Source organism: Tubulanus polymorphus, chromosome 1, assembly GCF_964204645.1.
Source record: "Tubulanus polymorphus chromosome 1, tnTubPoly1.2, whole genome shotgun sequence".
Classification (NCBI taxonomy): Eukaryota; Metazoa; Nemertea; class Palaeonemertea; order Tubulaniformes; family Tubulanidae; genus Tubulanus; species Tubulanus polymorphus.
The window spans coordinates 8930730-8958661 of record NC_134025.1 but is presented as its reverse complement, the minus strand read 5'-3'; the positions used below and the strand labels follow the sequence as shown (position 1 = coordinate 8958661).

The following is a 27932-nucleotide window of genomic DNA, read 5'->3' as shown; positions in this document are numbered from 1 at the left end:
TAATTGGTGACAACTTGTCGAGAGAGAGAACGTTAAGTTTTTTATTTTGTCACAGACAAAGCAGCAATTGCCTGTGATAATCAAACCTATAGTAGTCGCTCTCGTATTGCAGTGCATAGTCGTTTTCTATTAGGGATTCACTCTCCATCAACATTTTCAAATTTTACATTCATATATCTTCGCTTTTAAATCAATATTTCGTCCATATTTCGGGCAGCAGCCATTGATATAACAAAAGGCTGTACACGCGGGACTCGTCATTTCGTGATTATTAAAACGCTGGAATTTCGATGAAAATGTCGTGCCGTTTACGAAAACGCCTTCGCTAAGCATATTAACAAATAAAATAAATTCTTTCGGAAGTCTTTAAAGAGCGGCCGATCTGTCTCGAGGCGTCGATTTGCTGTTCGGTGTATATCGGCGAGATGCGATCAATCAGAATACACTTTCAGCATTATTTACACTTGTTTCGTTACAAAAAGGATTCCTCTCAACGCAGAACACATATTAGCGCTCGACAATCTCTTAAGTTATTTGTCAGCAAACACAAAGTCAATCTGATCTCTTTTGCAGTCGATGTTGACAGACGTACCCCGAGAAAGTACTCATTCCGATCAAACGCTTCGAATTACCGAACCAGCCAGACAACCAACATCAGTCATATCGGCTTACCTGGTCGCCGTTTAATTTGGTCAACCTTCATCCACAGTCACCCATCCCCCAGACGGCACCCAAGCAAGCGATGATTCACAAACATAATTTACTCAACTGAATTGCGATCAATGATATGACATCGTAACTTTTGAAGAATTAAATTTCCTGATTTTTTTTCCCGATGATTCAGTTATTCTATATTCCTATTTGATTCGTTCGAAAAGGGCGGACCTTTTTACTGGAAAATTCATCCTACAGCCTAATCTACAACCTGGCTGATGACCTTATTCCACGACGGCTCAAACCGAGGTTTCTGAGAATCCATTAAGGGGGCCGCATAATAGTGCAATGTTGCGTGAAAATGTCGTTGTCCATATTGTAACACTTTTCAGCAAAAAAGAAAAACGGAAGCGATTTGTTTCAGTCGCGCCGTGTCAAATTTCAACAAGCAAATGGGCCAACAACCTCCCCCAAACCGCAGTCACGAAAGCCTCTCGCCCACCAGCCAGAGTCCAACAGGTTATTAACAAAACCAGTTCCAAGAACAAGACTAAACCTCGCTTGTGTATGGAACTATTTACAAAAAGACAAGCCTTCGCTCGACTATAATATGTTTTGGGCGCATGCAAAAACTACCAGCATTTTATTCGTAAATGAAATTTTGTTTAAAAAAAATCGTCGAAAATAATTGAAAAATTGAATATCGAGCATGTGGAATTACTGTCATATGCCATGAATTGAACGCAAGTTGCAATTCTTATTAATCGTCGTGAAAGAGTAGTACTTTTGCTGACGTGGTGACAAACAACGACCATTCTCGGCTTGACAGAAAAACAGCTGGATAAATTAATTTTTGCGTCACTTAATCACTTGAAAAATACACATCGTACGATATACACTATACGTTAGAAATATGCATCGATCGTCTAATTAGAGAGTAGGCGTGTGTGTACCGATGAAATTGGTCTCTGACGAGGACCAAGAGGCTCTTGTAAATTTCGAGTTGACATTTATACTGGTGTTTTGTACAGATGCATATGTATACATACGCGTACACTTCTAAACAAAACAAACAGATTTCGCTTTTTTTAATGGGAAGCCAAATACTTCAAACCTGGCATTACTAGCCAACGGAAGGTATAATTAAGAACGGAGAAAGAATTCTAAGGTACGCACTTAATTGCAAATTGTTCGACAAGACATCTGTTTAAACAACGTTGACGTGGGGATTTTTAGATTGAATTTAATTAATTCTTAACTTGCGTAAAAGATTTCATGGTTCATAACAGTAGAGTTTTCAGCGGATGGCGTCGAAAATCTCTTTGATCAGCCAGAAGCATACCGATTGTATCGGAATGTCTATAGGAAAAACATAAACACAAACACGACTTCAGGTTGAGATCTATGTAGTCTCTACTCTCGGTTAGTCAACGATACTTAGAATCCATACATGTAAACCGGAAACCGCAAAAATGTTTGATATTCATGTACTTTATATTCCAATATCATCCCCCATTACTCAATCGTTAGCCAATCAAAGCATGAAGACATTCGGTAGCATATTAACCAAACAATCCAATACTAGGCCCGGGAGGTAAAAATACATTCTTGGACCCGACCAGTTTGAGAACGCCTAAAGCTTACTAGGTCTCCCTAACTTACGGAGCCATTGCGCCGGCATCAAAATGGCGGATTTTTGTGGCCTATGCTTCTAGTTAACGGTTGTTTTACGAGATTTTGGTGTTGTTTATAGTCGGATCAGGTTTGTTCCTAAAACACGTACGAAATGAGTTATAGATGAACAAGCGTGGTAAGTGGATTTCCAAAATTATACATGACATCACCGAATTCCATCTCGATAAACGCAGGAAACGAATGGTCAATGCATCTTCTCGGTGGCTCGCATCAGGAAGGAGGTAAGCTATTTTTGATATAAGTCTGCGCAAAGTTTACTCCTTTGCTGTTTCAAAGGTTACAGTTATGAGTAGTGTCCAACTAAATCTAAAGACCCTTTATACTCACTTGCCACGTCAGAAATACATGAATCGAAAAATACATAATTTTGAACGAAAGTTTGAAGTTTTTAAAACTCTAAGAATGCTTAAATATCATTTTAACAAGTATTTCTGAGACGCTGAAGGCATTTGACTGTAGCATCTTAGGGCAGATATCGTTCTAATGGTGAACTTGAAGTAGAAAGTTCTCCTAACTGAAAACCGGCGTTTCGAAAATTGGATTAGCAGACACCATCTTTGTATAGATTTTCAGAAATCAATTGCACTTTCAACTGTCACGAGAATTCAGGTTAAATGAAATCGAGAAAGACGAATCCATCATGATATGCGATAGTATCCAGCGGCATCAATATATCTATTGAAGGATTATGTCATCACTATTTCAAGATCTTATTCAGTTGGTAAATCGCTGAATTATTTTGACGGTATCTCTTTTGATGGCAAATCAGCCACGATAATGTACCGTTTTATGGTTATCAAACGGTTATACAGGCTGCTGAAAGCATATCATGTGTACATATATGGCGATTCATTCCACGAAGTAATAAATCGCCGGCAGTGTAAAAAGATCCAATGCGATGATAAAACTGAAACAAATTTAGAAGCAAGCACAAATCTTGTGTGTAATGTGACTGACTAATTCTCGATTCAGAAGCAGAACCAGAGCTGATTTGATTATTCGACAAGAGTTAAAAATAAGTATTACGATAATGCGATATTTTGTATAAGCAAAAAGGTGTAATTCGTCCCTAGATCACACCCCAAATGAATCATGTGCGTATCTCCGTAAAATAGAAAATACTCCGACGTTCTATAGTATTTGTCGGTGGTGTACAGGTTATAAGATAGATTGTGTACATCGGGGACATGATGATGTAACCATAAGCAATCGTGTGGTATTTTCGAGCGTCTCGGTAGCGTCTCTGGGTACGGACAACGACGGTTAATAATCCAAATACTGAGGTTAACCGACGTGCACTTTTCAGTTTTATGACTGTCTTGTGGTTTATTATTACCACCTTTGCCATATACTCGTTACTCATGAAACCTGTCGCGAATTTTAATCGATCAAAATCATTGTAGAATGACATTTCACCAGTACATCACAACATTAACACGCTTTCCTCGACGGTATTTTGGGATTTGAGAATACTAAATGAACTTTGTAAAAACGTCCGGGTGTTTTTCGAGTGGATCCGCCAAAATGATTTGGTGCGTTTTACAGGAAAGAGCTTTGAGTGTTTTTTTTGTACTCGAAAAGAACATCGAAACTTTTTTAACGCATATACATTATGTATGATAATGCACTCGACCGAGAGCGCTTTGATTATATTCCTCGAAAAGCGGCTTTTGCCGTTTGATTTCAAACTGTTTTTGGGTAAACGACGTTTATTTCGATCAACGGGTGACAAGATTATCAATTTTCTTTTATAAAAACATTTAAGGATTGAGCGGTTTTGTACTTGTTGTTATAAATGAATTTGAGGTGAACCAGGTACACGCTTGTTATACAATCGAATCGCCACAAAAGTGTTCCCGGAATACAGGAGAACAATTTTGAAACGTACTTGTTTAACACCTAATTGGCCGACTTGATTTTCTGTTAGTCGAATTTGCACACAACAGGTTGTTACGAGAATAAGGTCATATATTTCCATCCGTTTCGCTGGCCTTCGGACAAGAAACTCACGACGATGACATTGATATGTCATCTTTTGATTCAACCTTTTCATATTCTTCAATCATCCTCCTTTGGCTCTAGATCCTTATCATTCATGCGTGAATAGAAAATTTAAGCATATCCTCTTAAAATGACTTTATGCAATGGAATTAATGCCATGTAGCCTCTAGGGCAATTGCACATCCAATACCCATGTAAGGTTAATTGGCCACGGTGGTCAAGCGCTGACAGCGATGGTCATCAGTGAGGATAATGAGTGACCAACGGCTGGACACGCCACAATTCATCCTTGGGGTATGGTCAACAATCTGTCTTTTCTACCGGACAATCTGCCCACACCGAATTGTCCCTCAGCTAATCTACTTAAATGTTTTCTTTCATAGGAACGGCCATTCATGACATGTTTTCTGATCTATTCTATCAAAGACACTCGCTAAAAATGAAATTGATAGTCGCAGAGTGCATTCATTTCAACGAATGTAAGAAAAGTGTATCTTCCATTGAGAAATATTTGTGCTACCCGAATTGATCCCCAATGGCTGATTCATCCCTCGAGTAATTCGGTCTTATCACTCCAACGTAAACATGTGGACATAACCGAAAGCTTTTTTTAGGTAACACGTTCAGATGTGAATCTTCAGACATGTTCATTTACGATTTCCGAAGTATTTGACGAATGGTTTTGTCATTTTCGATATTGCCCTACTCCACATTGATGAGCAAACAATCCTAACGTATACTGCATATGGATAAAATCACATTCGATATTTTTGGGTCCAATGAAATCGTTCGTCATTTATTCTAAAGTCGAGGGAGATGGAATATCTGAGTGTATATAGTGTAATGGATACCGACTTCTTTGTGCATGCCGTTCCCGCTAGTGTTGGGTGACAACCCCGCAGCGCCAGATCTTATTAAGCATCCGTGTTAAATGCGATGGCCGAAGATCATTAACCCAGCTTCACTTATCTCGTTTAAACCACAATGCAACCGTTCAAGCAAGCTACATGGTTAATTCGAAAATCTCGCCGTGGTTAGTGAACCAAGGAAATCTGGTTACTCAACCACGCCGTAAGAACACACTCCGCGCGACGCAAAACACACCGAAACAAAAGACTAACTCGTCGCCTCCGACACTCAGGGATACGACATCACGGAGCACTTCCGACTTAGCACATCAGCACCAACATTTAAACTCGATAACAAAAATGAGGAAATGGGAATATTATCTAGCTGACATTTAACTTGCGATACGTGGAAATAAAATGCGACAATTATAACAAGTGAACATCACGGTACACTTGTTAACAAAAGAGTTTGAAAACACCGATCGGAACAAGACTGTATTTGTAATAAATTTCAACCAGACAGATGCCTTCTTCCGCATCTTACAGGAATGAATTTCATCTAATGAAGACAAGAAATTGTTTTTTTTTTCTGAAGAAATAATGACAATCATCGGCGACGTAGAAACTAATGCTTAATTGGTTCCCTGCAGTTGAAATGTTTACATAATACATATTATTCACTCTAGTTAATGAAGAATTTTAAATTAGTTCTCGTACGTTTCAGTGAACATTCCAATGGGTTTTCTTTTCATTCAAAAGTCACCGTATTGTATTGTGCCCTTTGAAGAGGTAGCAGATTAACACCCTATCAGGAAATGTCTACTTTATGGGTCCTGTGTGAGCAGTCATTCACGGGTTTCGTTACAATCTCTCATTAATAGTTCTTACTATTTTACTACAAGTCAAGAAGGTTTTAAGGCAAAATCGATTTGGCAACACACATTGGGACGAAGGGGAAACATTAACGTCGCACTTGGTAAATGGCGGAGTTAGAGCGCGCAATTACATGTTATGCATAGTGATGCTCATTTCACGACAGACGAAACTATAATCGATGTGAAATTTAGCAATCAACGAAAGTTTCTCAATTTTTCCCTTTAAATAAAAAAAACGAGCACGAGTATTAGTTCAACGGGTCGAGATCTAACGCAGTCGTTTGGAATTCGAACGCGCAGAACATGCGAAAATTGCGTGTTCAGTCTGTGTACGGTCGAGGAACCAATTAGCCGGACAAGTACGAAGTTGAGGGTAACATAGACATGACGAAGACCGGAAAATTCGGCAACATCGAATCAGTTTGTTGTAACTTGGATCAGTTTCTTGTAAAATGTATCTTCTTACACGTACACACGTTTAACGCGCACCAAATTTCAGCACAATTTGATAACGACGCTTTAATGGACCATTTACTCAGCTTCATTAAGCTTGATATAAACTCGGGTCCGCTTTCAGCCCACGTTCAACCTCTGGAGAATACGTACGCGTTGTCTGAACAAGCCATAAATTGTCACTTAATGTAGCGAAGAACAATAAAAACGCTTCGTTATTACAGGAAGATGACAGGCCATATTGCAGAAAGCTACACATGCAAATGCCATCAAGGTACTTCCGGTCAACGATTCGGGTACACCAGTTAGAGTAGTGACCAGATTATTGCGGACCATTATTTCGTTTATGTGCTGTTTACTATAGGCTTACGCGCGCAACTCATGATTTTTTTTCGTTGTAATTTCTAATTTCCGATGAACTCGTCTTTATCGAAAAGAAGGAAATATCCGTCCACCACTTAAATGATCGCTCTATCTCCTTTTTCATCTCCATATGATTTCAAGAAGTCTCGACTGTGACGAGACATTCGGAGCCAAATAAAGCCGTACGTGAAATCGCTTTATTCGCATCCATTGGCTCACGTGTTCTCGGGTTGTCTTTTGAACAGTAATATAACGTTCCCAGTCGCCGCCTAAACCGGAGTCTTGTGCTTTCAGCACAAAATCAATAGCGATTAAGATTGAATATAAAACTCTTACGAAAGCTTTGAATGATACCTGGGTTCCCATGCGGTGAAGAGTGATCCCTACTTTACCAACGAGGCACACGCACTGGCGCGACAGACGGATTGTTCTAATGACTTTACTTCGGCGTAAGATGGATGCAATTTTCGCCGAATTTGACTGCGAATTAATCTACGTACGCGGGCATTTCACCCAACCGATTCGAACAGAACTACTCGGTATCATTTGTATTTCACCCTTCAGCTGTTTCGTCGAAGCTATTCGTACACAAATCGGGTATCTGCCAATTTAACCACCGCGTCAACATTTCATTTCCTTTCATCCATTTTGATCCGTCCCGAGCGTTCGATTTATTTTCAGTTTCGTTTTTGAAATTTTAATCTCTCAAACGCGTTTCAGTTTTGTTTAAGGGTAAATGAAACCGATTAAGCGGCGTGCATCAATATCAAGGATCTAATTCAAAGAAATACCTGCTTCTAGTCAAAGATAACTATCAACTATATATCTACATAGAAATTTGATATAACTCTACGTGGGTATTTTACATATTCTAAAATAAATGTACGTACTAGAGTGTCATATCTATCACCTTCTCATTATATAAATGATCGTAAAATATGCATACATCATTTGGATTTTCATTGAAATGATGCGGATGCTTGAGGTACCCCGAGGCAAATCCTGGTGAAGCAAAGCCGCCTTACTATGAACTAAAAAAATACGTGACCGACTCGCTGGTTGGTAATGATCAAGTTACAATTGGTTTCCGTTCAAACCATCTCGACCAGCCGTGCACTATAATCTAATTCAATAACTCGAGAACCCGGAATTAAACTTTTTGCCGGGGTAGGGCGGGGAACTTATAACCTGGATTGAGCGCGTCTACTTTGTAATTGTTTCCGCCGTTTTTGCCGACGAACAAAAGCATGTCTGACAACGTGGGCGAAGGATACTTTGGGGACATCTTCTTCGCTCGATAAACACCGCAACAAAAATGTACACATCGTGCTGTGCAATAATGATCACCTCTCTTAATCTATTTGAAAAATACCGTTTAATGAAAAATACAATGGCATCAAAAGATGAATGGTTTCATATAATCGTTGTGGTTTTGCAGACTTTTAGCAGTCAAATGCTTCGAAAGATGATAAACCCATTTCAAGTATTTTTTTCAGGAATTGTCAGCGTTGTGATGAACAAAATGTCAAAAAAAATGTGCGAATGCTTGGAAAATACTGCCGGCCTTCCACAAAGAGTCACAATAGGAAGATCGGTCTCCCAAACAGTATTCTTCCGAAGTGAGAGAGCTAGCTCCCGCCAACATCCGTCGAGTATGTTGACAGAATTGATTTCTGCCGAACGCGCGCCCGTTGCACGCGTTGATGGGAATGTATGCAGACTACTCGCTCACTCACGAGCTCTTTTTTTCTCACGATGAAAATCAATTAAGAATCACACAAAGGTTTTTCTAGAAAATACAAACGCATGAAAAATGCATGCACACTACCACCATTGAGGCACAAGTGCCTGATTCTAATGATGAGCGGTGGTTGTGTGTTCGACCGGTTACTATCTTACAAACCGTTGAACCGCGCATCAATGTTAATGACCAGCTAGGAATCACAGTGAAGTGCTTTTACCAATGCGCAGTGTATCACGAGGAAGCAGGGACGGATCCAAGGCGAGGGGAGGGTGGGTTAGGGGGCGTCGACCCCCTGCTCTGGGTTCGAAATTTTCTGGATTAGCAATCATATAAATGATAAACTAACTACAATTCAAATCTTTATCGATTGCTGTGTCGGCGTCTGCCAGAAATTACTGTAGGTAATGCACAAATTCTAAAAAATGCATTTTTCATTGCAATATAAAAAATATACCTGGGAAAACACTGTGCTTCAATCCCTCAGCTCAAACTTCTGGATCCGCCCCTGTGAACCCAAGGTATATTGAAGAAAATGAAAATATTATTCCGGGTCCAAAATGTATAATTGTTGATGTCACTACGATCTCTTTATATCTTCAACTGTCGCATCCTCGCTTGCCAGGGGTCCGGTATCACTCCCGAACTCGCTTCCACCAGCCCCCTGGCCTCACGAAGCGTGATTTCATTACTGGCGCTGTTGCGCGTGACGTCATATATCGATTTGCGAAATACTTCCTTGTTCGGTAAAACGTTCGCTGATTGGTTAATTTAACGGGAAAACCAACAGAAGTCTACTGACGGTTTGTTACAAGCGCTGTGATTGGTACGACCGGATTCTGGTCGGCTAGTAACGACTCCAACGACTCGTGAGGTCAAGGGGTTCGGGGAACAGCTTTAGTGTAGTGGGTTCGAATCCCTTGACGGGTGAAGATGCAACTGTCGATGATGATGTATTAATCGATTGCAAAATTATTGAATTTAATTTTTCTACCTCTTAGAGCGGCTTGAAATAATAAACTAACATTACAAAGCACGAAGATGTACGTGGCATTCTCAATAGCTCGAAGCAATTTGAATTAATTCTCTATGATTGCATTTAACCGGCGTAGGCTGCCTTTCTTGTATTTATCTCTTTAACCCTGCGACCTATATGACAGTTATAAAATATACGCGTCGTCGTAACCCTTCCCCAATATTTCCTGGAACCGTATATATCGCTATCTAATCGAGCAAACGCGGAAGGACAATAGTGTTAGGGTTATCCATAGGGGAGCATTTGTTCCGTCATCACATATTCATTCGTAAATTACCCACCACCCACGCGATTTACGTACGCTATTGGTCAAACATTCGTTGCAAAATATTTATTTCATATACGCTCGCATCTATTGAAGTCACATCACATGCCGGATGATGGCGATCGGCAAACAGAATTGGATGTTGGGGATGATTTCAACAGGTTCGTCGATTATTTTTATCAATTTGTCTTTCATCGGTTCTTTCGTGGATGGAGTTGATAAAAATGACGCACAATCACGGGATGGACAATTTTTCCGGATATAAAAATCCTACAGGGAATTTTACAATAAAAAATGTCGGCTGGCAACTCTCAATGTTATTTTCCGCAGTATCTCGTTAGATAGTAGTAGTTCCTGTTGAGAAATACTTGGTCCGCTGCCATACCATACGGCACGTGATATATATTAATTTACGTACGTGTAACCGGAAAGGTCCGAAACCGGCTTGGCCGGATAGCACTTTTCGACGGGTAACTATCATCACTTACGTATATTTAGATTTCGGAACATCGCAAGTTTTGTTTTTTTGTTTTATGCAGTCTGTTTTACAGATGTCCTGATCTGGTGAAATAACTAATGTTTGTTGTTGATCTACATCAAAATCCATACACAAGCATTAAGTTGATAATTGCGCACTAATGATGGGTGTTAGTTGACTTTTTCGCCTTCACGTCAGTTGTCGCAGCAAATATTATATTTCACCAAAAAGGGGATAAATTCCCGAGCTTTTCTAGCTCGAAACACGACTTTTTTTTATCGGCCTTATACATTCGCAATTCCAGCGGTAAGGTGTTTATTTGTTTTAGGAAAATAATGACTGCGCCGCCATAAACATTCTTGGATATTATCCAACCGCATAAGAATGTTACATTAGTTGATGCCTCATCAAAAATGAATTGATCACCATTGAAGTATGTATTGATACTTATAGTAGCACGTTTGGTATATATATATATATATATATATATATATATATATATATATATATATATATATATATAGGTAGGCTAATTCTTGATTCAGCTTTTTCAAATATCAGTGAATTTTACTACTTTAGACCGGTTTGTAGTAAGATAGTGACCTATTTGTGTAGCGATTTCCTGTCTGTTTACAAACAAAATAGGTTTAGCGCACGCGTAGCGGGTTTCCTGGAATAGTTCATTTGTACTGACTGTTTAATTCCAGGAAAAATCCCAGTAGGGTCGTACTATAGCATTCTAAACACTATGCTGGTATTCACTTCTCTCTCGACCTAATAGCTCAATAAACATACATAGAGATTATTTTCTATATCCGGAATATTTATAAAGCGTGCGTTGGCGGTTAACTGGTTGAGTCATTAAGGATTGGTATAAACTATAACAGCTTTTGAACACCGATTCGCTCACATTCGTTCACGAAAACCGCAACCTTCAAAACGTGTCTACTTTCTACAGTCGATGCGACTGACAACTTTAAAAAAAAACTTATCGGATTACTAATCATTTTCCCACATGATTCTACCTACAGATTCGAACGGGTGCCGCAAGCGGCCATCGCCGTATCATCGCTTGAAAAAGTCTAAGATGTCGGATATTTTAATGGGAGAAAGAACGCTCAGTGCCGTTCTCAGTGAACACCCAGGGGAATTAGTTAGGACTGGTAGTCCGAATTTCGTATGTTCGGTATTGCCGTCGCATTGGAGATCAAATAAAAGTTTACCGGTGGCGTTCAAAGTGGTTGCGCTCGGTGAAGTGAAAGACGGAACTAAAGTTACGCTGACTGCCGGCAACGATGAGAACTACTGCTCGGAGTTACGCAATAATGTGGCTTACATCAAAAATCAAGTGGCTAAATTTAATGATCTCAGATTCGTTGGTCGCAGTGGCAGAGGTAAGAAAATATTTTTTTTAAAAGATCGTACGATTCTACAATTTTGAAGATCGTTAATCGACCACGGTGTGAGACTTGCGTTTTCTTTAATTTAAAAAGTTACTGAAAGTAATTTCGGAATTATAAATGAAATAGCGAATTTAATTTAATGAAAACCCAACTTTACTCAGTTTGCTCCTCATTCAGAAGAGAATTTCAAACCAGTGACGAACCATACGTTAAACATACATATATATTAATTTTTAAGTACATTTGGCAATAATCGCGAATGTTCTTTATTATCTATATGTCTACCGGTTAAAAATATTTGGGAAATAAATCGAAAACTTTTGATGGAAAAAAACATTGACGGTATCTCCCGTTTGTCTACAGGCAAGTCTCTTTTATCATAAAACTTTATAGCGATTTTCGTCGCATTGCAGTTTCGGCGTGCGATTTCCGCCCTTTAGCATCTTATCTGTAATGTTACGTCGATTTTTTAATTTCAACTTTCGGCAAAATACACACCTATCTTTTTTGTTGAAAACTTGAATGTTGAGTTTTTATCGTGCAGCAACTTTAATAACGACTAGCGCAATGTATATTTGTACATATTGATATCCATTCGGCAACAATATGTGGTTATGATAGGTATGTATTTCTCGGTGACTGGTATCTATGTGGAATACATACGTATCGCTTTATTCGATAGTTGAAAACAATTACATGGCCCCCTAACACGCACCCCCGAAACATATATATACATATTTCAAGCATCTTCGGCGATAGCGACTGATAGTATGAAAGATCAGCGTCCTAAAAGAATCATTGACATCGTTCCGCTGATTCTGCAAATAACGAACGATGTCAATAATACACATCCTCTAGAGATATACAGTTTCAAGCACGTCCTAAACCACGAAACATACTATACGATTAAAACCAACAAAGAAAAAGTTACTTGCACTTTTCTGAGTCAGGTTCAATCAAAACGCGTTCGAGGCAAATACCATAGTATGTGTCATTTGATTACTATTTTCTTTCTTACTCTCAAATAGGTTCATCGATGATATATGTTTTTACAAATAGATAAAGCAAATATATTCCTATTCCATTTTTATTCCATTTAATTCAAACCATTTCAATGTTTTTTTTCCATATTTTCTATGAAATTAGGCAAGAGTTTCAACATAACCATTACAATTCACAGCAGTCCGGTACAAGTGGCTATTTACCAACGGGCCATCAAGGTGACCGTCGACGGACCCAGGGAACCTCGCTCAAAAACAAGTAAGTTAACAATAAATCGTAAATATAATTTATGATTCTGGAATTGTTCTTGTGTGCTCCCTTTGATGTTAAACATTGATAATGATGATGAGAAGCCATAAATTGCTCGTGAATGTGAATCATATTTTACCGACTAAATGATGTCGTAATTTGACTAACACCATGCATAGTCTCCCACTGGTGCAGCTTATTCCGCGAAATTAACCTCAGGAAACCAACATTCATTCGTACATTTTTTATTTCAATGCCGCTGACTACATTATTTACTTCACGATTGGTTTTTACGTATTATTTAAATCGAATTAGATATGATTAGATATATAAAACACATTTTTAGTGTGTTAATTTAAGAGCAAAATATTTGTAGTCGTATTTGGTGGCTATCAATTTTTATTGGCCTCGTACAACCGTTCTGAAACGTATGCTATCGTTAGCGTCTCGAAGACATTCTACCTAGGTTCTGCTAATTTTACCAACAATTTACCAAATTCGCGATATACGTAGCATTTTTGTTTGGCCCATCTCAGGCTTCAAGTTACGAAGCGTTATCCATTTAAGTCATTAATTACTAGTTCACCCTAGAACCTTTGCTCGTTGAAGTGGTTCTCTGGTGTTTGGGAGCGTTTGTGCCCGCATCAAATTTACACTCTTGGCACATCCTTTTAATTCGATTACCACATGAAAAACCCAACTACCTACCCTTCCGCATCGGTATTGAGCCGCAGACACAGAAGTGCATTAAACAGTACAATGCTCCCTGATTTTGAAATCTGGCAACATCGTCAGCTATGAATCAACTTTGACTAACCGAGAAGGTTAGAGAGGTTTTCCAAGCTCTCCTCTAATGAACTTAGCTATTGTTGGCAAAAGCCTCCTTTAATGAGGTTTTCTCCAGCTTTCTATACTATAGCAAATAAGATCTTGTTTGGTGTTTGGCATAAGACGGAAGTAATGCAAGAATGGCTGATTAGTTATTTGATTAAAACGTTACCTAGCATACATACTTCGCCTAGTCTGATATCCATTCTATAAATTCCTTGCACGAAGAATTTGAGATATAACAGTCTTGCGATATAACGTTAGGGTCAGTCAGGACCGAATACAAAATCTTGAACATATGTTACCAAATACCCCCAATGCGAGCTAATATGTCCACTGTAGTGGATTTAATGGGCGGCTTAATCCGATATGCGATATTTTCCTATCCCGAGTTTTATTTGCGAAGTCGTCGTTCTAGTATCGCATTTCCCATCAGAGAGGACTAACCAAAATCTCCCGGTGACCATACTGGTACACGTCTTGATAGAGATTGGTATCGTACTTGAGCGGATTTTGCCTATTGGTAAAGGGTTATCCAAGTCACTTAACTTATGTCTCGTCATTCTACTTATCAGCTGACAAATCGGGATTAGGCGTGCTACCAGATACAAGTTAAGAGCCGTTCAATGGGTTTATGCAATATTCAATACGATACTTTTCTTTACAATCCCAGTTTGTTGTACGTAGTATTCCTGGTGCAAAGGTCGGCTTTCCCGTTGTTGTAAGTCGTAGAATAAACAGTATCAAATGAAAGGTGGACAAGACATGCGATCACCTACAAAATTACGATTGGTTTGTCAAACGAATCTAAACGTTGACTTTCCGATGGCCCTAATATTGTAACACCATTAACACTTTTTTCATGATCACTTTTTAAGTCCCCCATGCAATATTCAAAAAAGATATAATCGCGTAGGGTCTTTCACACTGGGCCTAAATCCCCCTCCCCCTGTCCATAAAAATGCAATTAGTAACAAGAACTGGAGGTTTATCCGGTTGTGTTAGAAGATACGTGTATCTAGCGCATGACGTGGGTTGGATATTCGAAAAGAGTTCTATTCAAATGATATCACATTGCTGAGTGGTAATTTCTTTTAACCTGATGTTCTTGCCGAGGGCGATACCAGTCATTTTCTCGAACCGAAGATCCCTTAGTGTCTTTATTATCTACCTGAGCTTTTTCTTTGTTTCAAACTGTTCGGAGAAAAATGTTTATAGTAACGGCATATAACTTGCGTGGGGACGGAACTGCCGATAACGGCCAACGCAGAAACCATGTGTCATTTTCCCCCGACGGCCAAAGAAAATGCATTTTCCGTTTTGATGAGTCTGAAGCTTTTTAAGGTCAACCGATCATGCCTTGCCTATTCAGCTATTTGTATTTACGATTATAGTCATTGTATTTCTTTCAATTACCCGTACGCAAACTTTATTGATGTAGTTATTATTTACGATTATTACAACTGTTTATTTTTTCATTATGAAAATGAGTACTTGCGCCTACTAAAGTGCTGGGTGTGTCTTATGTCCTCAGCATCATCACGTTTCTTGTATTACCAATCTATTATTAGAGGCTTTGTTTACGATATTATAATAACGTAAATATTCTAGTATGTACTGAAAACCCATGACAGTTATGAATAGATAGCGATTTTATTCCTTCGCTATCAAATACGAGATAAAAATGGAAATTCTTTGGCCTGACAATTGTCAGAGGGCTATAGTTTTTGCAACAACCATCATCGATGAACACACCAGAGGAGAGTGTTTGATCAATTTTGGTTTCTAAAACATCTTCGCGTGGTATCAGCGCACACGAATCTGTATAAATCAATCAATCACGGCGGGTTTGGCCACGGTTGTCGGTTTGACTGCTGGTCGTTCGCGTGACACTTGATATGCTGTTTTTTCAGCGCTTTGTGTCGGGGACAGTCGACCGCCTTACTGGAAATGATTCAAGCATCTTTCCCAGATTGGTAATAAATCAATCTTCTCCGAGTGAAGCTTTTCATTTTGTGACATCTGTCTAAATTACTCGATAAACATCGTGAGCCATGTCGTGACATGTGACCTTTCATATGATAACGGTTCGTTCCCGTGACCAAGTCGAGTTCAGAGTCTCACTAACCTATTTGTGAATCAATTGTTTATATGTAACGTTAATTTCTCACTAGATTCGTTTCTTGATTTTTTCCAGAACTGCGAACAAACGATCAACAAATTCACGACACGAGAACTTCATTATCAGAGACTGGGAACCGTCTGGTCGGCGATCCTTTATTGGACAGACGACTCACCAGTAATATCATCGATCTCGATCAGCTACGTCGAACCCACGTCGACAATGCTTACCGAAGTTCCCCAGCGGGTAAATAATTCTTTTATTGAAATAAAATCGACAAACTTCAATTCTAAATTAATATTATTCAGGAATTGCTCATTATTACAAGTTTATTTCATTTATCCATAAGACATATATACTTAGAACTTTTATGACGACTTGGATCCTTAAACATCTGTTCATACATGCCTAAATAGAAGCCTATTGAACCAATGTTAAATGTGAAAAATTACCAGATAGAACTTTGAGGAGTACGCCGATTCTTCAAGCTATGTTAGCATGGTTTACCGAAGCAAAAGTCATCTGTCTGAAATTTGACGGCCAACTCGGTGTAGCTAATTGAGGAAAATCCGCTATCAATCTCTCAACTTCCGCCTCGAATATTCTCATCGCTGATGTACAATGAATTTCAAACCAATCGGGGTGAAAGATGAAAAATGAATTTGATCTACTTACTACATTGAGGCACCTTCAAAGATGACATAAGCGTTTTTTTTAAAATAACGTCATCTTTTTTATCATCACCCGAAACAAAAACCGTTTCAACTTTCTATCATCTCCGTTCTTGGCTAATTTTTGATTCACTCGTTAATCTGCGAATGCAAACCCCCGAGTTCTGGACACAATGCGCGTCCACCAAATATATTCTGCCCACTCGTTGTATCAGATACACCTTCCTCAGTAAAAATGAAATTGAAAGTCAACCTCGACATCGGCTGACATGAATTGCAATCATAGTCATTAATTTACGGCTTGACTAAAGGTTTCCTGTCGCGGCAACATGGCGAATATAGCCTTGCCACGCCACATTTCGGAGCCTTCTTTTTAATTTAGCTTCTTGTACTTCATGAATGCATTTCGTTAATTTTGTATTGAAATGCTTATAGAATCTTACTGAAATTTTACATTGCAGTTGACAGCTGTCCTGTAGGTATTTTGAACTATACGACGGCAAGTGCTCCATATACGCCTAACATCGTAACAACAAATTGTCTTTCCTATCGAGGATTAGAAGCTACACCACCTATCGGAACTCAAACGCAAGGTAAATTTAGCGTGATACGTGAATCATAAATCATAAATATTCTTAAAGGTTTTTGCTTGATATTTATTCCTGTTTCTTTTTTTCTTTGCCAGGGGTGATGTCATCATTGCTGCCGCACCAATTATCCGCCAGTCCATCGGTAGTAAGTGTCACCCAGCCGGGGCCTACGATAACTGACAGTGCACCTTTCTCCAGCTCCCCGCAGTTGGAACTTCTATCGGATACCGTCAACGGGAGGCCGATACCATCAAACGATCGAGGCAGCAATCTTAGCCCGCCAAGAGAGCTCAGCTTGCCTAGTTCGGGAACCAGCACCCGAACCATCATGGACCCGTTATCCATTACACTGCCGCCGCGTTATCAGTCGCTTAACAACGATATCCGAATTCCAGAAGCGCGTCATCTAGATTCATTGTATTCATCGCCCAGCACGGGCCTGTCGTTTTCACACAGCACATCCAATATGGCGATTCTAGAACAAAGTCGTTCGCTTACTACTTTGCATTTACCAGCGTCTCATCATAGTCCTTTTCCAGTATTATCTCCGCACACGTTTTTCCCGACGACAACTCCGACAGAGACGTCTTTAGCGAGCAGTTTTCCGTTGTCGCCGTCTTTTTTCAGTTCACCAACGCCTGTATTATCACCGAGCTTTCTGTATCCTCAAATCTACCCTAGTTCACCCCAGCAGCATACTGGCGTCAGCGGCGATCTCTTTCAGAATCGCACGTCGCCCACAGAAGGTAGCCGACACCTCACCGACCTAGAACAGAGTAGCAGGCCGCGCCATGACGACATTTTGTTCGGTTTGATGGGTACAAGTACCCGCATTAGCGAACATCAACAAAATCTACATCGTTTAACGGATGACATTCCGCGTCCTGTGCTGGAGTTTCCTACCAACGCGATTTCGATTCCAAGCGGCGAAGGGGGAAATAGCAGTAACGATTCTTCTCTAAGCGTGCACAATTTAGATAGCGGGTCCATTGAGCCAAGCGGCGTTTGGCGGCCATATTGATGGTAAAAGAATAGTCGATATCACAGTCGCAACGTTTCAAATGAACTTAGCGAAATAAAAAACTGGAACTTTGAAATTCAAGAAGTCTTAAAAACCAATAGACCTAGAGAATTCTTGTGTTAGCTCAATATTACATACGCGGAACCAATTAAACCGAGCCGTCGGCAGTTATAGAATAAACATGACATGGTAGGATGAACGTAACTAGAAAGAAAACGTTAAGGTTGACGTGGCGAATGCCCATCGATTTATAACTGATGAATAGAATAATGAGACATTTAGCAACTAGAGCTGTTTCTGTAGACAAGGAAATAAGGTGTTTTGTTTAAATTACGAATAATTTTCTTCGGTAAATCACGGAGCCGATTGTATTCAATATTTTGTATTACATGTGCCAAATTCGGCGTCAATAGATTTTTCTACGATCGATTATAGATATATTATATTATTATATACATGTATTATGTAATTTTATACACGAAATTCAGATATTAAATGACTGACTTTTGCATAAAATCTTGTTTTCTACTTTCAATCGTATATATTCAAAGGTACTTATATACTTTATCATCTGTTCATAACAATATTAGGTATGTATGGTCTTGATGACTGTCATCATATGCTCTCCACCTATGTCCCCACTATCAAAAGAGAACTTTCAATGGCTGTATGTAATCTAAAAATAATGTTTTGAGTTAACACGCAGCAGAAGCTCGGGGACTTATTATACTTCAACACATAGAGAGTCTTCAGGAACATGCTGACTTTCACTTATTACGGGGCTTACACATGTTAATCCGCCGTTAACATCACGAGGAATCGCGTTTATCACAGGGATGGCACCAATTAACCGAAATCGGTAGGACAGAACGCCGAGAATGGCTGTTCGAGTGACACCCGATCACCTTCGGTGGCGTGTTCCATTAGCAGCCTTTGACAGGATTAAAACACTCTTAAATTGTCAAAAGGCAGCATCCCGAAGGCGAAGAACCTCTCATAGTCGTACTATTGCTTTCTCTGTGTTGATTTATGACATCGACTAAGAGCAACAAACAACGACTAATTCCCAGATTTGGCCAAGGCTTGGATTCCCATTAATACCAATTATTGTCATCCAGCGCGAAGACGACCTAAGTTTACGAGAAAAAAAAACCCATCCCGACGGGCAGAACACCGACTAATTACATCACACCCGGACACTTGACCGGCCATTAATGAACGTTCATACTTTCGCCATGACACTTGTAATGACAGTGGAATCACTGGAAATTTCCAATTCGTTTTTGACGACGAAGGTTCTTCATGACAGACTAATAGGTGTGGATCGTGAAAAATCGACTCTGCCTGCATAAATATCCATGGTATAAACAAGTTTGGTTCGAGAATCTGTACGTTAATAATGACACCGAAAACGTATAATTTCCATGCCAGCAAGAGGTAATAATTACGTGTCCAACAAAGTCAAACTTCGTTACTACAGGGGACAAGTTTTAGGGTTTCATGATTGTCATCGCGTAAATTAGCATAGACCAAATTAACATACTAGCAACACGATTAGAAATGAAAAAGAATGGCTTCACGTATCTTCGACTAACAATATATAACTAATGTGGCCTAACGACAGCAACGTATACATCAATCTGCTCAGAACCATGTTAACATAAATGGGGGACTAAAAACGATGGATCCATACAACTGCGGCCCGATGGCCAACCAGTCTGCCAGCTAAAGCCGATCAGTTCAACGTCGCAACAACATTGTTTCAATCTAGCCGTTTCCTGAATGTTCCCTGCAAGGAAATCTCCTCGTTTCCGGGAAGATAGGGATTACACTTGTATAGAAAACAAGCCCAAAATCCATAACCATTAAGCGCATACGCTGATTTTAATGTGTACAGGAAATGGTTCTGAGCTACCATAGAAGATTGCCGTAGATTGTGTCTTTTTTTTGTTCACGATTGACCAAGACATTGCATGTATTTTTTTCTGGATGTTTCTTCTCTTGTCGAAAGAATTTTTTGCTGCAGCATGGTTGAATGTTCCCGCTATTCTAAAATCAAAACGTATTGACGTTGTTTTACGAAGGATCTCTTTGCAGGTCTTCGGGGTCGATACCGTCTGTCGGTATTCCTGTTAAAATTGATTAGCAACACGAAGGGACATCAATTTTTGTGACTACAGACGCAAATCCTTCTTTCGGACGGGAAAAACACCGATTACATCGTAGACAAGGAGTCTTTCGCGACAAATCACACCAGCTTATCCACAGTAAAAGTAATTAGTCGTTGAGATGATCTCATGTTCTAATTAGTATCCGTTGTCGTCGCCGGCGGCCGACTCCGCAAACTCTGTGAATCACGAAGTTCCCTAATGTGTTCAACCTTAATAGTGTTATACGCAAAAACAATACGACGCCCATCACATCAAAGACATTAAAACCGTTTCAAGCCGACGCTGACAAACTCGGTCTGACACAATTCCTGAATAAAATCAGTTTCAAATTTCGCCCTGTTTATTAATCAATTTACGGCTTTTGTCGGATATAGTTCCCAAGTCACGCGAGTCGACGCCAGAATTTGTTAAACCTCCAGAGCCGTAATCGCTGGAAAGAGGCCGTCTCGCGTGAGTTGAAATGGACTGGGGCATACTTACTTCCTCGCTTGCCAGGAAAAACTTGATTAACGAGTATCTGCGAATCCCGAGCAAACGGTAGGGTGCATGTCATTGAATCACAGCGGAAACTGAAAATTGCTGACATTTAAATTCCGTATAAAGCCGATGCGATTTAGTGTATCTTACTTGATGTTACGACCTAATGCGACATCGCTCATTACGACTTGCTTTAATGGAAGGTTTCATCATGACAACATAGACGAGGTGTCTAATTAAAACCATTAATTTATCATACATCTTCAATCGGTAATGCCTAGCGGAATGCACGGCCACAAATCAAAGGCGCGCTGAAAATTCGATTCGCCGTGTTTCTCGAAACAGCATAATACACCGCTAGCAATTTCTCCCCCCAAAAAAGGAGTTCTGTTTCAAAAATTGATCAATCTGAGGCAATTTTCTTCAACCGAGGAAACGCCTCCAAGGCGTTCAGAACTACGGGTAAAATGTCGCTATTTACTGCTGGTGACTTTAATCTTAAATGGTTCATTATTCTAATCAAACTTTATTTCCCACGAATAATTTTGACAAATCCACTACTTTAGCACAATGTTTCAAGTCGGTGCCAGTGTTTGGCCGACGAAAGTCACGACCTCGCAATTCAAAAACTTTCATATAGAATTATAAATACTTGTATACTGAAGGTTAAACATCAGGTTTTTAGTAGAAAATTTCATTGATGGATTTAGTTAGCATTTTGTTTGTCACATAAACACGACACATAGATTTTTAAATAGTCCTCGAAGCAATATTCTGCAAACGGCAAAAAGGAAATGCAACCATCAAATCGTGTGTATATTTTGAGATGCAGTACACCATGCAAAATACCCTGCTAGCAATGCTCTTGAATCAATTCCATCTGGAAATACAGCAAAATCAATTTATTTGGTTTTGTAAAATTGACCGCGAGGCCTGAAGAGTGATGGAAGGAACAAGGAGCCTTGAGCAACGAAGAAATTATCAACAGGCGCCGTAGGATAAAAAATTTGTTGCGCGTGATGTGTTTCCTGCAGGGGTGATACAGATCTGGAAGAAAATGATTTGGGTTGATAATGTTTTAATAGCGGAGTCGTTGAACGCAAATCGGTCGATATTCGATAGATATCATATGAATCGAACATTTTCACGGCGTTGAATCTCTATTTTGAAGTTCTTAAATGATTTGAGAAATCGGTGAATTACACTTTACGCGAAGTGCCTCGGGGACGGGAGGGCCGTAATCGTAGACAAAACCTCGTTCTCCGCGAGAAGTAGCGCAGTTTCTTAAATTCAACTGGTTATGGGTTTGTTGATGGTATAGGATCTCCTGAAGCCAAAACAAAGATCGAGCCCCTAGATATCTAGAACGCGATACCTTCACTCGTATCTCAAACCAAAATACAAATGAAGTTTTATGTTAATTCGCAGATAGAATTCGTCTTCAATGACGAGCTTTGATTTATAGAACACTTTTATAGGGCCTTCCAGAATAAACGAAAATGGAATGCAGAGGCTTGTTCGTTTTAACTATGCTTTATTATTAAATATTTTCGTCAATATTCTCATTGAAAATCGTTTTCAGACGTTTGAACCCGATATACCGTGATAAAAGCCTGAAATAAACGAGGAATATCAACCTCAGATGCGTAATCGATCTACAGTTGTATTCGCTTTTGAATTTCAAAATTATTAAAGCCATAATCAATTTCTGGACAGTAACCTGAGTCGGCTGGATTTCAAATTATTCTTCAATGTGTTCAAACGCACCGCCCCATTTTGCGAAATACACAATGGATACGAAGGCTAGCATGCAGTCGTCGGCAGCGCGTCGTGGGGTTGGCAGTACCACAATATGAGGTTTGGACATCTCAGTAACATATGGTTAAGCTACTTCAAGCGCAATCTGTTTCAATAATATTTTGACAAAGGCGTCGTGTGTCGTTTAAAGGTTATTTTTTTACCCCATGATCTAAAAAGTGGGTCGATCACATCAGACCACGGGAGTCTAAATCCATGACCATACTCCGCGCAGGCGCTGATGATATTTCAACAATGCGAAATCGTTTGCAAGAGAATATTTCGGTTCGTTCTTTATTTTTACTTTTTCACGTAACGTTTTAGAAGTTTCTCGAGATGGCCATTCATTCGGACAAAACAATAAACATGAAATTAATCTAGAAAAATTCAAAAGCGGCAGTCAATGTTACTAAAACCAAATTGCACTGGATTTAATCATAGAATTTCTTGGGCTGATTTCAGATTCAGATTTAGATCTATGATGAAAGCTTAATATGTTGCTGTTTTTGATGGAAACCTCAGCCTTGAGCAACGTGTTGTGTACAATAATTTGACCTTCGTTAGGTCCGAGTGCCAACCGGTCCTGAATGCAATAACGAATCGATTCTACTATTCTTGATCAGCAAATTTACGACTCGGCGCGGTTTGTCCATGCAAAATTGATAAGTCGCTATCGAAATTCGTGTTTACGGGCCCGGTTTTACGTTTCATTCAAGTGGGCCAAGCAGAAGAATCTAGTAGCCGATCTTTCGATATTGCGTGATCGGTCTTTACTACGAGTATCGTTGATTGTACATAGTTAATTAGTCGAGTTTGCATGTCGACGTATGAACAGAGGTTGCAAGTTTCGGGCAGTAAAACCGAAATTTACGTGAATAATTCACAGTTCTAATTCAAAGTGAGTTTCGATGAAAACCATTACACCGTTTATTCGGTCGTGCGGGGAGGTTGTGTGCGTGACACCGTGCGGCATGCAATTACATAAACGGTCGTGAATTTTTTTCTAAACGCGACATAATTAGCTCGGCATAAGGTTGCCATTATCATTAATGTTTAATGACGAGTTTCAAAACAAGCTGAGAGGGATATTTCATATTTGAAACTGATTTATCGAATGCACTTGTGATTTCAAAGAATATATTTGACTGAATTCTATGTGCAGGTTAAGTGGCGAACTGCTGGGAAAGAGCAATACCAGATGGTGCTTGTCTTCGTTGCTGATGCGCTGAAGCATCTCTCAGTAAAAGGATTCTCGGTTTCGAGGGGCTGATGTTTTAATGTCAAGCTGAAAATCATAGTTTGAAGCTAAGCGGCGTGACGGCAAAATCCGATGTGTTTTCACACAGATGCCGTCAAATTCGATATAGATTATAGAATTGCTCTTTTCACGCTCGAGTACAGCGATTAAATAGTTTGCTCTTCATATCTTAAGATTCTTCAATTTTACGAAAGGTCTATCAAATTACACACACACACGAACTGTAATCGCGGATTTGACTTTGGATTTTTTAAATTCTCTTCATAGTAGCATTTGATTTGTATATCTCGTATTTGTACGAGACCATTTTGATATCCGGAGCATCCTTACGTTTTTGTTCAACACAATGAACTGACCAATCGGGAATATTGCTATGAATCAGTTCAGTGCGTTCCGAAAAATCACCTCTTAATGATCTATCAAGGGAAAGGCAAATACTGACATTTGGAGTGGACTTGGCGCTGATTAAGGCCCCACAGTTTGTGATGGTAATTTTATGGCGATTTAACGGAACTAGATTTCCTGATGTCCGGTAAATCATCACAATAATTTTAGCAAATAGAGGGCAGTAGAATTTGATGTAAAATCTTCCTTTCTCGGTATTTTCTAATTTTTGTTTCGTTTCGACACTAAAATGCTCGCGAACCAAAACCTTCATACTTCTTCAGATACATTATATATCTTCCATGCTGTATGACGACTTAATACGGATGGTTTAAGCATGTACCAATAATTTGTACGTTTTAACGACCGCTCTATATCCTTTTTAAGAAAATGTGAATTGAATCACTAAGGAAACTTGCATGGCCTTTATCGTCGACTGCGAAGTTCAAATGGAAAACATGCCATTAAGGTGGAGGGGTTTAAACGAGATATCTTTAACTTGCGGAAATAGGGTGAGAGAATAATATGGACGCTGGAAACGACAAATGGCAGTGAGACGTCACCAGATTTGCCGCAGCGGGCTGATAGTTGAAATTTATAGGGCCATTATCCCCGCATTACGGAAGGCTGTAGCACCAATCATAATAGCAAATCATTTATCGGGCGCGAAGAGTCACTGTGACAACAACACTTAACAACATTACCAACTTTAAGGCAAACGCGCTGAATATCATTTGGAGATTATAAAGCTAAGAGAAAATCATAATAGATTCGTATTTAATGGTAAATTAAGCCTATTACTGTTGTTTTCGTAAGGCTTTAGAAACACTGTTGCACATAAATTCAGCATTTGCATTGGCCACCAAATATGGCGATAGTATAAGAATGGCGAAGGCGCCGGATCGTGGCAGTATTCAGTAAAAGCCACTTTCTTGACACACCATTGGTACATCTGTGACATCTCTTTTGAGGGTGAAAACATGAAGAAATGAAAAGCAACATTTCAAAGATATCAACGCAGATAATGAGCTTGTTTCGAGATGTTGACGTGTTTTTCATGTCATTTTCTCATTATGTCGCGGGTAAGACACCAGGTGCCTCGTAGCCTGAGGTCTACCTCATGGGATTCTAGATTTTGTTGAACAAAGGAGTGGGCTGAGCGTAAATCACCGACCGGTACGGTACTGTCTGCCCAAAACAAACGATTTTCGCTGTGAAGAGTCCAGACGGTTTGCCGCAGGGTCAAATAACACTGAGTAATCTTTTCATGAAGTATAATGGCCCGTTATGATCGGCATGTGAAAAATACGTAAAAAGTAGTATAATTAATTATAGTGCATGTCGTAATCGTCGGGAACGAGGGTAGGTTGTAAAATCATCGTGTTTTAACTGTGAATGTCTTGTGCGAAATGATTTTAACTAAACATAATTTCGCACATAATTTCGCAGGGTAATCAACCAACGATTTTACAATGATTTTAAATTAGCATTTGATAGGCGACGGTATACCCTTTAGTAAAACAGTCGCTACTGCTTTCCGCGTTATATCATTGTTGATTTTCCATTCAAATAACTTGGTAATCTGATGTATTCTACAGAAGAAAGACAGTAATGTTATCGCAACCATTCCAGTATCAAAAATCTATTATTTCGCATTAGATAGCACAACAGTCGACGCACTTCTTTTAATGCGTAAATAGGGCAAACTTCAAGATTTCGTATCTTATTAATTTCGACTGAAAGCCTTGTTCATTTTCAGGACACAAACATTTCCGGAGTATTGAAACGCATGTCTAATTTGCGCCGTCGCGATCGTGGTGCGTGCGTGGTTAACCGGAAGTTGCAGTTCGGATACCCTCGACGCGAAGCGGCCATGGAGCCACGTTTCCAGGGCAGGCATCGATAGACCGCCTCATGCTGTGCTTCGAATCTATTGTGAGGCTTAGTGTTTTTGTGTACGACCTCAAGCATTGTTAATGGCCCGACCTGAAGGCTTAAAAACATCAAACATATCAGCCATTATCGAGCTTAAGTCCAATGAAAATATTTTCATAAGTTTACTTATTACCGCTTGCACACGGCGTTAGATTGACGAAATTGACATTATTATCGCTAGACATGTGTCTTTTGTAACGACGCCCATGCAGGAGCTATATATTACTGTCACGGATCTAAGATGAAAAATAAATTTGATGATAATTCGCATATGGACAATGCTGGTTCAATAAAACATTAAACTGAAATTCTTCGACGACACTTTTATTTCATGTAAAATATGCAAGTTCGGGTGGCCAGAGAGGCTTGGTGCAATGTTGCTGCACCTGTCATTATCAATCGATACTCAAACATAGAGATTCAAACATTTGATACCTATGGTTAGAGAGACAACAGATGTATATTGTGCTGCTTGACTATCCAGATATTCACGAGATATAATATAATAATCATCCAGTTGTGATATTCCATGTGAATTCAGTTTGATGGGTTTTTATCGACGAATGTTTGTTTGATGAATCGCGCTCGATGATGCTAGAAAAGCAAAGCGCTATAGAAAATTATATATTCAATAGAAAAATATATAAAAAAAAGTTTAATAAAAAGACATACATTTCAAATATATCGACACAAGACAAAGCAACAGAGTGTATATATTCATATTCAGCAGTAATTATCAAGTATCTACGAGCAATAAAAGTTAATATTGCGTGCTCGACCTGTAGCAACCATGAAAATCAAATATATTTATCTATAATTACAATTTCAAGTTCTAGCCTCGTAGAAATGTTCGATTTCTGTATTTACTGTGGTTACACGTTCCACCCAATGTGTGTATTAAAAAACTGATTTCGATTACCGAACCTGGTTAACGAAAGTATGAATTTTTTTTTAAACGTGTACGTGTAAACTCATATTACGGTGAAGTCTTCGCGTGCATCGAAAACTTATCTCCGTCAACACTTAATCTCCTTGTGGAACTAACTCATACAAACCTTGCGGCCAATTCGGCTCGAATGTCTCTAAAGACGTAGAGTTTTCCGGGTGAAACCCAAGCTACCGTCGCAAGTCTGTACGGTTTCCCAATTCACCAAAGACAATGGGTAATCGCCGTGTGGGTGGACAACCGGAATTACCAGTAAAACATCTCAGCTTCAGTGTGTGTGGAAAATCTAGAGTGTAGAAGAACCGACTTATGACGGGATGAATATCATTCGACCTCGACTTTTCAAAGTGTACAACAGCGAATAAGATCAATCAACAAATTCTCCTTCTCGTGTTTAAGTGTCTTAACAGCCCCTTGTTACTTACATGATTTGATATTTCTATATGCACCAGCACGTCCACTCCGATCCAGTGGTGGCAGTCTTTTGTCCCCGGCAATCCCTACCGTCTCAAAACATTTGACGGGAGTTGCCTCCAATCTTTTGCCTCCTCATCTTTGTGGAACTCTTTGGATTCAAAGATTCGGAGAATTGGTGATCTGAATTTTCACATCATTTTCATTATTACAATTTTCTTCAGACGCAGTTCCGACGTCTGTCACATTTTTTGA

At 39.4% G+C, this 27932-nt stretch overlaps 1 protein-coding gene across 1 annotated transcript; it reads left to right on the top strand.

Annotated features, from left to right (window-relative positions):
• The first annotated feature begins 9999 nt into the window (after nt 1-9999).
• On the top strand, nt 10000-18778 carry LOC141909828 (uncharacterized). Its single transcript, XM_074800474.1, has 6 exons — nt 10000-10092; nt 11441-11803; nt 12959-13072; nt 16089-16259; nt 17146-17277; nt 17370-18778. The coding sequence occupies exons 1-6, from the start codon at nt 10044-10046 to the stop codon at nt 18293-18295; spliced, it is 1755 nt and encodes a 584-aa protein (XP_074656575.1). The 5' UTR covers nt 10000-10043; the 3' UTR covers nt 18296-18778.
• Nucleotides 18779-27932: the final 9154 nt, after the last annotated feature.